Source organism: Pseudophryne corroboree, chromosome 5 (assembly GCF_028390025.1).
Source record: "Pseudophryne corroboree isolate aPseCor3 chromosome 5, aPseCor3.hap2, whole genome shotgun sequence".
Taxonomy (NCBI): domain Eukaryota; kingdom Metazoa; phylum Chordata; class Amphibia; order Anura; family Myobatrachidae; genus Pseudophryne; species Pseudophryne corroboree.
In genome coordinates, this window is record NC_086448.1 from 362,483,633 (window position 1) to 362,497,077 (window position 13,445).

General features: G+C 45.2%; 1 protein-coding gene across 1 annotated transcript in view; it reads right to left on the reverse strand.

The window, feature by feature from the left end:
* Positions 1-13,445, reverse strand: part of LOC134929601 (sodium-dependent neutral amino acid transporter B(0)AT3-like) — a 219,403-nt gene that overhangs the window by 90,744 nt on the left and 115,214 nt on the right. Inside the window, exon 6 of the mRNA XM_063925188.1 lies at positions 12,735-12,847. Coding sequence (XP_063781258.1) covers positions 12,735-12,847 — 113 coding nt within the window. The remainder of the gene's footprint in view (positions 1-12,734; positions 12,848-13,445) is intronic.

The following is a 13,445-nucleotide window of genomic DNA, read 5'->3' on the forward strand; positions in this document are numbered from 1 at the left end:
TATCGATAGTCCATCAGCTAGTGTGTAACAGCGACATGTCTGTGAATGACGTAGTTCATAGACATCGCGTCAGCCCTGCAGCACAGCCATCTGCCCTGCAGCTTAGTCGATGTCTCTATGGCAAAAAAAGGTTAGAAGAGCCGTCCCGTGCGCAAAACAGCTGCTAGTCAGTACAGAAACAAAAAGATAGGAATGGATCGTGCGCAATATAAATAGCAGCTGGTAATGTCTCAAAGGCTCCTAGAGGTTTCCTTCACCCCTCACCCACAAAGTGCAAAACAAAATAGAAAATGGAGACTGAGACTTAACTAGCGCTTCTTATTCCTGGTGATGTTTGTCTTTCCACAGGCTTCCGTCACTCGCGGATATAAGTTGTAAAAAGATAAATATAAAGTGCATATAGTGAAATACCGTTTTAATTGAATACACATATACCACACATTAAAAGAACAAAGGTCAGATATTGCACAATTTCCCTTCAAGCAGCACAAGAAAGACAGGCTAATTACCGGATCATTTAGAACTGAGGTTAAGCAGTTCTAAAAGCGCATGGGAGATGGTACAGGGATTTCCGGATAATCCCACCACACACACGTTTGGTTCTTACTGGATACCGGTCCTTATGTCAGTTCTTCAGCTTGTTGGGAAGTAACCTACGCGTTTCCACCCCGTGCTGGGGTCTTTTTCAAGGTTCAAAACAGGCTGAATGCTGACCACCCCGCTTTTAGAACTGCTTAACCTCAGTTCTAAATGATCCGGTAATTAGCCTGTCTTTCTTGTGCTGCTTGAAGGGAAATTGTGCAATATCTGACCTTTGTTCTTTTAATGTGTGGTATATGTGTATTCAATTAAAACGGTATTTCACTATATGCACTTTATATTTATCTTTTTACAACTTATATCCGCGAGTGACGGAAGCCTGTGGAAAGACAAACATCACCAGGAATAAGAAGCGCTAGCTGCTAGTCAGTGTAACACTTCTAGAGGTATCCCTTTTAACCTCCACCAAGACAAACAGTAGCAAATAACAGATTGAAGTAAACACTTAACCAGCGCTTTTCCAGAATTCCATATGTTGGCTCATTCGCATTAACCCTTTCTCGTTTTCAGGGTATATCAGATATGCAAAGAGAAAAAAATGGAAGGAATATAGTGTAACACTGTTTTAATTAACACAAAATGGACAAACAATAATCAAATTGATTCTGGGGTGAATCACAAAATGCAGTGTATGGCATACAAGTTCCTTTATAAGGAGGTAGGCTTATTTAACCATGGGTAATTACCGGATCGGATTGAACTGGGTTTTAAGCAGTTCAAAAGACGCTCAGAACATAGGATCGCATGATATCCCTCCTTGCAGATTGTCCCGGCTTCCAGCAATATTCCTGTGAATCCCGAATTGAATCGCCACCTCCTCCACCAACGCGTTTCTCCCCCTCTGCTATAAGATTTTTTACAAGATTTTTCTGAGGTTTAGATTTCAATACTGCACTGATCAACTTTTAACTGCATCATACATTTCAATCCAGTTTTAAAGTATTTTGTATTTCTATGCACTTTATTAAGTAACGGAGAGATCTCCAAGGCAACACATCTAACAATATGAGGTCACAGGAAGTGACGAATTCCGTTGCCATGGATATTTTATATTTTAAATACTCCACATAAGATTGTTTTTAAAACTTTTTAATTATTTATGAGATTTTGTTGATTACACCGGACCGTTAATACTCGGCCAGACTGGAAGTGACGCAACAGGAAGTCCCGCACACAGCAGGGAACCATGGGACATGTAGTCTTTATTGTTGAGGGGTTCAGCTGTGCATTGGGCAAGCCTATTGGACATTGTACATTTAAAAGGAAGGAAGGACCATATAGGAGGCATACTCACACCTTGATAAAGACCCCAGCAGAGGGGGAGAAACGCGTTGGTGGAGGAGGTGGCGATTCAATTCGGGATTCACAGGAATATTGCTGGAAGCCGGGACAATCTGCAAGGAGGGATATCATGCGATCCTATGTTCTGAGCGTCTTTTGAACTGCTTAAAACCCAGTTTAATCCGATTCGGTAATTACCCGTGGTTAAATAAGCCTACCTCCTTATAAAGGAACTTGTATGCCATACACTGCATTTTGTGATTCACCCCAGAATCAATTTGATTATTGTTTGTCCATTTTGTGTTAATTAAAACAGTGTTACACTATATTCCTTCCATTTTTTTTCTCTTTGCATATCTGATATACCCTGAAAACGAGAAAGGGTTAATGCGAATGAGCCAACATATGGAATTCTGGAAAAGCGCTGGTTAAGTGTTTACTTCAATCTGTTGTTTGCTACTGTTAGTCGATGTCTCTAATGATATATCAGTGTCACGATCCGGGTATCTGGACGCCATTACTTACCCTTCAGATGCCTCCTAAGGCTGGCTCAGCGTTCCAGGACCGGATCCCGCTGTTCCTGAGTTTCCACATGCAGAATGTCAGAGTGGTGATTTCATCAGCCGCGGCCTCCGCTGTGCCCACGTGGTTAAATGTGCGCTTGTCAGTCTGGCGTCTCCTGTCTCCTGTGGCCGGCGTCGCCATTACTGTTTCAATTCTCACATGGATTACAAACCAAACTTCCCTCCAAGTGTCTGCATGGGCGCAGCCATCTTGGATTTTGTCATCTGAGCATTTCCACCAATCTGCTGTCTGTATTGTTGATTTGCACAATTGCCTAGCCAACCCCTTCCTTGCTGCAGGTATAAGTAAGCTGTGCCTGAGCAAGGAAGGCATCAGTGCTTTGGTTGTCTAACCTAGTTCCAGTTTGTCTCTCTCCTGTGGTTATCTTCCAGGTTCCAGCTCCTGTCTCCAGACTTCTGCTATAGAGACCCGCACCAGCATTCCATCTGCGGTGTAGCCTGACTCTCCGATCCATTCTGGACTCACCTGTTTCCAGTTACAACAATCACCTGCTTCCAGCCCAGCTTCCAGCAGTGTACAGCTTCTCTTAAAGGGCCGGTGTCCTTTCTGCAGTTTACCACTGTCCACCGGTATTATTATTTCACCGCTCTCAAACTCCAAACTTCATTATTATTTCATCGCTCTCAAGTTCGTTTATTATTTAACTGGTTCCAGCCAGTATCCACTCCGTACCAACAACAGTCTGGTTCCAGCCAGTATCCACAGCAGCCGTTTTATCTTCAGCAACCCAGCCTTTCCTGGAACACCAGCTGGTACGATCCTGGGTTCTCTCCATTGCTACAGTCAGGTCTGGTAAGAACTTTCCAACTAGAAGATTATAAGAACTGTCTCACTCTACCAGTGCCTGTGGCCCTTGCCACCCTGTAGTACCCAGGAATTGTATTTATCCTCTGTTGACTTTTATGTTTCTTTTACTGCTGCTGTGTTACGGAGTTTGTCATAATAAACATCATTGACTTTTATCCTGGTTGTCGTGGTCACGCCTTCGGGCAGTTATTCTACATGTTACTTACATGTCTAGGGGTCTGATACAACCTCCTAGGTTCCGTTACATCTCAGCCCCTACAACTGAGGCTGCCTCCCGTCAGCTCAAGCCCTCAGTTGTGACAGTAAGCACTGACCTAATGAATCCAGCCGGAGACCAGGATCAAGCGGCCAGGCCAATGCAAGAACTGGCAGCCCGACTTGAACATCAGGAGGCTGCACAGGGCCACATCATCCGCTGTCTCCAGGATCTCTCTACACGGCTGGATGGGATTCAAACGACCCTCCGTGGACCTGGCACGTCCGGTGCGTCCACTACAGTGACACCAGCTGTAACCCCACCCACCTTACCCATTTCCAGTCCACATCTTCATCTTCCAACGCCAGCAAAATTTGATGGATCTCCAAGGTTCTGCAGGGGATTTCTCAATCAATGTGAAATCCACTTTGAGCTTCTACCTGGCAATTTCTTCAGTGACCGTACCAAAATTGCCTATATCATCTCCCTTCTCAGTGGCTCAGCCCTTGACTGGGCATCACCTTTATGGGAGAAGTCTGATCCCCTGCTATCCTCCTATACTGACTTTGTAGCTACATTTAGGCGCATCTTCGACGAGCCAGGCCGGATAACATCTGCTTCATCTGAGATTCTCCGTTTACGCCAGGGAACACGTACTGTGGGACAGTATCTTATACAGTTTAAAATCCTGGCATCCGAACTGGCATGGAACGACGAGGCCCTGTATGCTGCATTCTGGCATGGCTTATCAGAACGCATCAAGGATGAGTTAGCTACCAGAGACTTGCCCTCTAAGTTGGATGAGCTAATTTCTCTTTGCACGAAGGTTGATCTACGTTTCAGAGAGAGAGCAACTGAGCGAGGAAGATCATCTACTCCTAAATCTTCTGCTCCTCCTCCTCGTCAACCATCTCCATCCAAGGATGAGCCTATGCAAATTAGTCGTTCTCGTCTATCTCCCGCTGAGCGCCGAAGACGTCTCTCTGAGTCTCTCTGTCTCTACTGTGCAGCTCCGTCGCACACTATCAATGCCTGTCCCAAACGTCCGGGAAACTCCAGATCCTAGCTCGCCAAGGAGAGGGCCGGCTAGGAGTAATGATCTCCTCTCCATCTCCTCATGACTGTAACCTCCCAGTGTCGCTCCAAATTGCTCAACGTTACAGGAACGTCATTGCCCTCCTTGATTCCGGAGCAGCTGGGAATTTCATAACCGAAGCTTATGTTAAACGGTGGTCCCTACCCACCGAGAGACTGTCCTCGTCCATCTCTTTGACTGCCGTGGATGGCAGCAAGATTTTTGACGCAGTCATTTCCTTAAGGACTCTTCCAGTTCGTCTGAGAGTGGGAGTTCTTCATTCTGAGTATATTTCTTTTTTAGTGATTCCAAGAGCCACACATCCAGTGGTTTTAGGCCTTCCATGGCTCCGTCTCCACAACCCATCAATTGACTGGACGACTACGCAAATACTGGCATGGGGTCCCTCCTGTGCTGAGACTTGTTTAGCCAAAGTTCTTCCTGTTTGTTCTTCCTTCCCCAGGTCATCTGATGTTCCGCCTCCTTCATATCAAGACTTCACGGACGTGTTCAGTAAAGCCTCTGCTGATATCCTTCCTCCTCATAGAGAATGGGACTGCCCAATCGACCTCATTCCAGGGAAGGTTCCACCGCGAGGCCGAACTTATCCGTTGTCTCTGCCTGAGACACACTCCATGGAAGAGTACATCAAAGAGAACCTGGCGAAGGGTTTCATCCGACCATCTTCTTCTCCAGCCGGCGCAGGCTTCTTCTTCGTTAAGAAGAAAGACGGTGGTCTGCGTCCGTGCATCGACTACAGAGGTCTGAACGACATTACCGTCAAGAACCGATACCCTTTACCCCTGATTACCGAGCTCTTTGATAGAGTTAGTGGTGCAACTATTTTCACAAAGCTGGACTTGAGGGGTGCCTACAATCTCATCCGAATCCGTGAGGGTGACGAGTGGAAGACCGCCTTTAACACCCGTGACGGACATTATGAGTACCTCGTCATGCCCTTCGGATTGAGCAATGCTCCAGCAGTCTTCCAGCACTTCGTGAATGAGATTTTCAGGGACATCTTGTACCGCCATGTCGTGGTTTATCTAGACGACATCCTCATCTTTGCTAATAATCTTGAAGATCATCGTTTCTGGGTAAAAGAGGTTCTTTCCCGTCTCCGTGTCAATCACCTCTATTGTAAATTGGAGAAGTGTGTGTTTGAAGTTAAAACCATTCAGTTTCTAGGTTACATTGTGTCCGGTTCCGGACTAGAGATGGATCCTGAGAAACTCCAAGCAATCCAGAATTGGCCTATACCCTTAAGCCTCAAAGGGGTCCAGAGGTTCTTAGGGTTCGCCAATTATTATAGAAAATTTATACGAGACTTTTCCACCATTGTGGCGCCTATCACTGCATTAACCAAGAAAGGTGCTAATCCGTCCAAGTGGTCCGAGGAAGCTACAAAGGCCTTTCACCTACTGAAGCAACGGTTCATCTCTGCACCAGTTCTGAAACAGCCCGACACCGACTCTTCTTTTATCTTAGAGGTAGATGCCTCCTCCGTTGGAGTAGGAGCAGTGTTATCCCAGAGGGCCAAAGATGGACATCTACATCCTTGCAGTTTCTTCTCCCGGAAGTTCTCCCCAGCTGAGCGCAACTATGCCATTGGCGATCAGGAGTTGCTAGCCATCAAGCTCGCTCTGGAGGAGTGGAGATACCTGTTGGAGGGAGCTTCCCACTCAATCACCATTCTTACCGACCACAAAAATCTTTTATATCTCAAAGGCGCACAATGTCTAAATCCTCGTCAGGCCAGATGGGCACTTTTCTTCTCTAGGTTTGACTTTAAACTCCAGTTCTGTCCGGGTTCTCAGAATCGTAAGGCCGATGCCCTTTCCCGCTCATGGGAGCAAGAAAATGAGTCCGAGTCTGCAGACAAGCATCCTATTATTAATCCGTTGGCATTCTCCACGGTAGGGATGGACTCTATGCCTCCACCAGGGAAAAGTTTTGTTAAGCCAGTTCTAAGGAAGAAGCTCATGCATTGGGCCCATGCTTCCCGTTTTGCTGGACATACAGGCATTCAGAAAACCCTTGAATTTATTTCTAGGTCCTACTGGTGGCCAACTCTGAAGAAGGACGTTATGGAATTTATTGCCTCCTGCCCAAAGTGTGCCCAACACAAAGTCTCCCGCCAGTCGCCTGCGGGGCAACTGGTTCCATTATCTGTTCCCCGTCGACCTTGGACCCATTTGTCGATGGACTTTGTTTCCGATCTACCTATCTGCAACAAGTTTAATACCATCTGGGTGGTAGTTGACCGGTTCACCAAGATGGCACATTTCATCCCTCTCACCGGTCTTCCGTCAGCTTCCAAGTTGGCTCAAGTGTTTATACAAGAGATCTTCCGACTTCACGGTCTTCCTGAAGAGATCATCTCGGATCGTGGAGTACAATTTGTAGCCAAATTTTGGCGAAGTTTGTGTCAAGCCCTCCAAGTCAAGTTAAAGTTTTCCACGGCTTACCATCCTCAGACCAATGGTCAAACCGAGAGGGTGAATCAGGACTTGGAGGCCTTCCTCCGTATATATGTGTCTTCCTCTCAAGATGACTGGGTTCAACTCCTTCCTTGGGCCGAGTTCAGCCACAACAATCAATACCATTCCTCATCTTCTTCTACACCATTCTTCATTAATTATGGATTCCACCCTAAAGTCCCAGAATTCCAACCGCTTCCCGCAACTTCTGTTCCAGCAGTGGGTGTCACCTTGCGTCAGTTTTCAAATAACTGGAGGAACGTCCGCGCAGCCCTGCTTAAAGCCTCATTCAGGTATAAGAAGTTTGCCGATAGAAAGCGTAGAGCGGTTCCTGCTCTCAAGGTGGGTGATCGTGTGTGGCTGTCCACGAAGAATTTGAGGTTGAGAGTTCCCAGCATGAAATTTGCACCTCGCTACATCGGACCCTTCAAGATTGAACAAGTCATTAATCCTGTTGCCTACAGGTTACAGTTACCATCCTTCTTGAAAATACCCAGGACATTTCATGTTTCTTTGTTGAAACCGCTGATCCTGAATCGGTTTCATTCCGCACTTCCTCCAGCTCCCAAAGTTCAGACTCAACGGGGAGTCGAGTACGAGGTGGCCAAGATTTTGGACTCACGTTTCCGTTACGGTCAGTTACAATACCTCATTGACTGGAAGGGCTATGGTCCTGAAGAACGCTCTTGGACCAATGCCTCAGACGTCCATGCTCCTGCCTTGGTCCGAAATTTCCACGCAAAGTTTCCTTTAAAGCCTAAGAAGTGTCCTGGGGCCACTCCTAAAGGGGGGGGTGCTGTCACGATCCGGGTATCTGGACGCCATTACTTACCCTTCAGATGCCTCCTAAGGCTGGCTCAGCGTTCCAGGACCGGATCCCGCTGTTCCTGAGTTTCCACATGCAGAATGTCAGAGTGGTGATTTCATCAGCCGCGGCCTCCGCTGTGCCCGCGTGGTTAAATGTGCGCTTGTCAGTCTGGTGTCTCCTGTCTCCTGTGGCCGGCGTCGCCATTACTGTTTCAATTCTCACATGGATTACAAACCAAACTTCCCTCCAAGTGTCTGCATGGGCGCAGCCATCTTGGATTTTGTCATCTGAGCATTTCCACCAATCTGCTGTCTGTATTGTTGATTTGCACAATTGCCTAGCCAACCCCTTCCTTGCTGCAGGTATAAGTAAGCTGTGCCTGAGCAAGGAAGGCGTCAGTGCTTTGGTTGTCTAACCTAGTTCCAGTTTGTCTCTCTCCTGTGGTTATCTTCCAGGTTCCAGCTCTTGTCTCCAGACTTCTGCTATAGAGACCCGCACCAGCATTCCATCTGCGGTGTAGCCTGACTCTCCGATCCATTCTGGACTCACCTGTTTCCAGTTACAACAATCACCTGCTTCCAGCCCAGCTTCCAGCAGTGTACAGCTTTTCTTAAAGGGCCGGTGTCCTTTCTGCAGTTTACCACTCTCCACCGGTATTATTATTTCACCGCTCTCAAACTCCAAACTTCATTATTATTTCATCGCTCTCAAGTTCGTTTATTATTTAACTGGTTCCAGCCAATATCCACTCCGTACCAACAACAGTCTGGTTCCAGCCAGTATCCACAGCAGCCGTTTTATCTTCAGCAACCCAGCCTTTCCTGGAACACCAGCTGGTACGATCCTGGGTTCTCTCCATTGCTACAGTCAGGTCTGGTAAGAACTTTCCAACTAGAAGATTATAAGAACTGTCTCACTCTACCAGTGCCTGTGGCCCTTGCCACCCTGTAGTACCCAGGAATTGTATTTATCCTCTGTTGACTTTTATGTTTCCTTTACTGCTGCTGTGTTACGGAGTTTGTCATAATAAACATCATTGACTTTTATCCTGGTTGTCGTGGTCACGCCTTCGGGCAGTTATTCTACATGTTACTTACATGTCTAGGGGTCTGATACAACCTCCCAGGTTCCGTTACATCTCAGCCCCTACAACTGAGGCTGCCTCCCGTCAGCTCAAGCCCTCAGTTGTGACAATCAGTGCATCATGTTGTGTGTACGGGCAGTCAGCACATTGCCTGATCTGTCTGTAGATATCATAGCCATAACTAGACATTTTGGGGCCCTATGCCAGAAAGGGCCCCACCACAGTATTCTAAATAGGGACAGTGCGCATGGAAGGTGCGCGTCCAAAAGGGGGCATATTCTTGCAGGAAAGAGGCTTGGTCATGCCACACATTTGTGCCACTTATTCATGTTACACCACAGTAGTACCCCTTATACACAGTATGCCACACAGTAGTACACCATATACACAGTATACCACACAATATACCACACAGTAGTACACCTTATACACATTATACCACAGTAATACAGTATGGATGGTGTAATGGTTAGCATTACTGACTCACAGCACTGAGGTCATGGGTTCGATTCCCACCATGGCCCTAACTGTGCGGAGTTTGTATATTCTCCCCGTACTTGCGTGGGTTTCCTCCGGGTACTCCGGTTTCCTCCCACTATCCAAAAATATACTGGCAGGTTAATTGGCTCCCAACAAAAATTAACCCTAGCGTGAATGTGTCTGTGTGTACATGTGATATGGAATATAGATTGTAAGCTCCTCTGGGGCAGGGATTGATGTGAATGGGCAAATATTCTGTGTAAAGCGCTGCGGAATATGTGTGCACTATATAAAATAACTGGTAGTAATAATAATAAATAATAATACCCCTTATACATTTTATGTCACAATAGTACCCTTATACGCAGTTCATCAAACAATAGTACCCTTATACGCAGTTCATCAAACAATAGTACACCTGCTACACAGTATGCCACAGCAGTACCCCTTATGCACAGTATGCCACACAGTAGTACCCTTATTCATTTTTATGCCACCATAGTACCTTTATACACAGTACACCAAACAATAGTACACCTGCTACTCAGTATGCCACAGCAGTACCCCTTATGCACAGTGTGCCACACATTAGTACACCGTATACACAGTATGCCACACAGTAGCATACCTTATACACATTATACTACAGTAGTACCCCTTATACATTTTTTGTCACAGTAGCACCCTTATACGCAGTTCACCAAACAATAGTATGCCTGCTACACAGTATGCACAGCAGTACCCCTTATACTCGTTATGCCACACAGTAGTACCCCTTACATGTTTATATGTTTTTATGCCACAGTAGTACCTTTATACACAGTACACCAAACAATAGTACACTTGCTACTCAGTATGCCACAATAGTACCCCTTAAACACAGTATGCCACACAGTAATACCACTTATATACAGTATGCCACACAGTAGCACCCCTTATACACAGTATGCCACACAACACTACTCCTTAGAGTATGCCATACAGTATTACTGACAATAAAAAAACAATAGTCCTGCTGCTAGATTAGACTTAGGCAGAAAGGAAAAGATGGCCATTAGAATTCAACTATTACTTTAAAGAAGAATACATAATTGTTTATTCTGATATCTTTGTTTATTTTAATACTCCCCTCTTCCCACCCACTGCTTAGTCTGATCCAGCAGCACTGTAGTGATTTTTATTTTTGTGTAGTGTGTAATTTGTGAGGGAGCAGTGAGGGTAGGTGTAAGGGGCAGTGAGTAAGGGTGAGTGAAAGAAACAGTAAGGGACTGTCGGTGTAGAGTGCAGTAAGGGAGGGTAGGAGTAGAGAGCAGTGAGGGTAATTGGGAAGCACAGAGGACAGGTGGAGGGAACAGTGAGAAAGGGTGTAGGTAGCAGTGAGTGAGAGTGAAAAAATATTCACACTAAAAGGTAGTGCTTGAGGTTCTCACGATAGAATAAATATATATGTACTGCAGTTTATTTAAAACAGTTTACCATTTATTCATAAAATTAACATACAGAATATCTGACTATTATGTAGTAATATTTTTCACTCGGTGTGCATTAGGGAACACAGTTATTTCCTACACAGAATTACCCCTCCCTTTTAGCACCTGAGTGACATTACAATCTGATTGAGCAGCTTTCCATTTTGTGTATTGTATTTAGAGAGGCATAGATGGGTCAGCATTAGGAGGGATTGCTGACTCCATAGTGCCATAGGGGAAGCCAGGGGTATCCCCAGGTAAGCTGGCTCTCAGATGCTGTAGGAGCCATTACCATGTGGCCTTACACTGGGAATTTAACCCAGACATATTTGTAATTATTTATGGGGTGGGTGTGGGGTGCGGTGGCCCCTGTGTCGGTATGGCTGTGCTGCTTCTGGTCGGCACACCCTAACACTTTATTAACACTTATGATTTTCCCTATCACTTTGTATATATTATTTTAATCACACCACTTACATAGCACTTCTGTGCTTCTTATTAACCCCTATTAATTCTCACCTGTGTGCTGACCTGGGGTGGCCGACCTGTGCCGACATCGTGGGGTCCTGCACCCCGGACCCACACCTAGTATTAGGGACCCCCAGTGACGGAGAAGCCTTGTCGATCGGCCTGGGGGCTTAACCCTATATCTGCAGATATACGCAACTAAGATCTCCGTATTATGGCCCTCATTCCGAGTTGTTCGCTCGCAAGCTGCATTTAGCAGCTTTGCACACGCTAAGCCGCCGCCTACTGGGAGTGAATCTTAGCTTATCAAAATTGCGAACGAAAGATTCGCAATATTGCGAATAGACACTTCTTAGCAGTTTCTGAGTAGCTCCAGACTAACTCGGCATCTGCGATCAGTTCAGTGCTTGTCGTTCCTGGTTTGACGTCACAAACACACCCAGCGTTCGCCCAGACACTCCTCCGTTTCTCCAGCCACTCCCGCGTTTTTCCCAGAAACGGTAGCGTTTTTTCACACACACCCATAAAACGGCCTGTTTCCGCCCAGAAACACCCACTTCCTGTCAATCACATTACGATCACCAGAACAAAGAAAAAACCTCGTAATGCCGTGAGTAAAATACCTAACTGCATACCAAATTTACTTGGCGCAGTCGCACTGCGGACATTGCGCATGCGCATTAGCGACTAATCGCTCCGTTGCGAGAAAAAAATACAGAGCGAACAATTCGGAATGACCCCCTATCTGACTATTATGTAGTAATATTTTTCACTTGGTGTGCATTAGGGAACACAGTTTTTTCCTATCCGGATTAATACCCAGCAAGTGGGAGATATTTTACCCAGCCACAGGTATGCAGTCTGTACAATCTGTTTGCAGAGTCGTCTCACTGTGTACACGTAACCTGCTGTGGCATGGGATTAGGATAGTGCTCTCAAAGATTCTTGAAGCCGGTCCAGACAGAAGTGTCAAATACGGATGATGTCTAAAGTGATTTCTGAGTTACAATGCAGGCTCAACGCGTTTCCGTGTGGAACACCCCACACCTTCATCGGGAGCAGTGAGAGTGAGTGAGAGTGAGTGAGTGAGTGAGTGAGTGTAGGGAAGCAGGGAGGGTGGGTGTAGGAGCATGTGATGTGGGTGAGTGTAGGGAACAGTGAGGAAGTCTGTAGGGAGAAGTGAGTGACGGTGAGTGTCCACCTGGATTTGCCATGTAAATGATTGCCACAAAAAAACAAACAAACAAACAAACAAACAAACAAACAAACAGGAAAATGCTCACAAAATCTCTCACTTTCTGATTCTCCCACTGTATTATATTCCCCCACTGAATATGTAAGGTCAAAAATGTTAGGCATGAAGGTTCATATCATATTCAATGAGTATAGGTAGTTGCTTACCTCTCTGGGTTGTAACTGGAAAATGCTATTAATCCTCCAAAACCCAATGAAAGTGAAAAGAATATCTGGGTAGCTGCATCCAGCCATACTCGGGGAGATTTCAAAATTGCCAACTACAAAAAAAAGGCAGATGTAAGTGTATTGGTCAAACAATGCAGTTTTTTGCATTGATCAAATTAGAACATTTTTTATTTATTTACTTGCATTGTTAATAAGCATTCAAGTCTTTAATAAAAATAGGAAAATATGGGAATATTAATTTTTGGTTTGGTTATAGAGGAGACTTATTTTTTTGGTTGTACAGTTATGCTTGTGGGGAGTAGACATCTTGGTGCAGCAAATGGTCTGGTGTTTTACTTTAGTACAGGTTGAGTATCCCATATCCAAATATTCCGAAATACGGAATATTCCGAAATACGGACTTTTTTGAGTGAGAGTGAGATATTGAAATCTTTGTTTTCTGTGGCTCAATGTACACAAACTTTGTTTAATACACAAAGTTATTAAAAATATTGTATTAAATGACCTTCAGGCTGTGTGTATAAGGTGTATATGAAACATAAATGAACTGTGTGAATGTACACACACTTTGTTTAATGCACAAAGTTATTAAACATATTGTCTAAAATGACCTTCAGGCTGTGTGTTTAAGGTGTATATGTAACATAAATGCATTCTGTGCTTAGATTTAGGTCCCATCACCATGATATC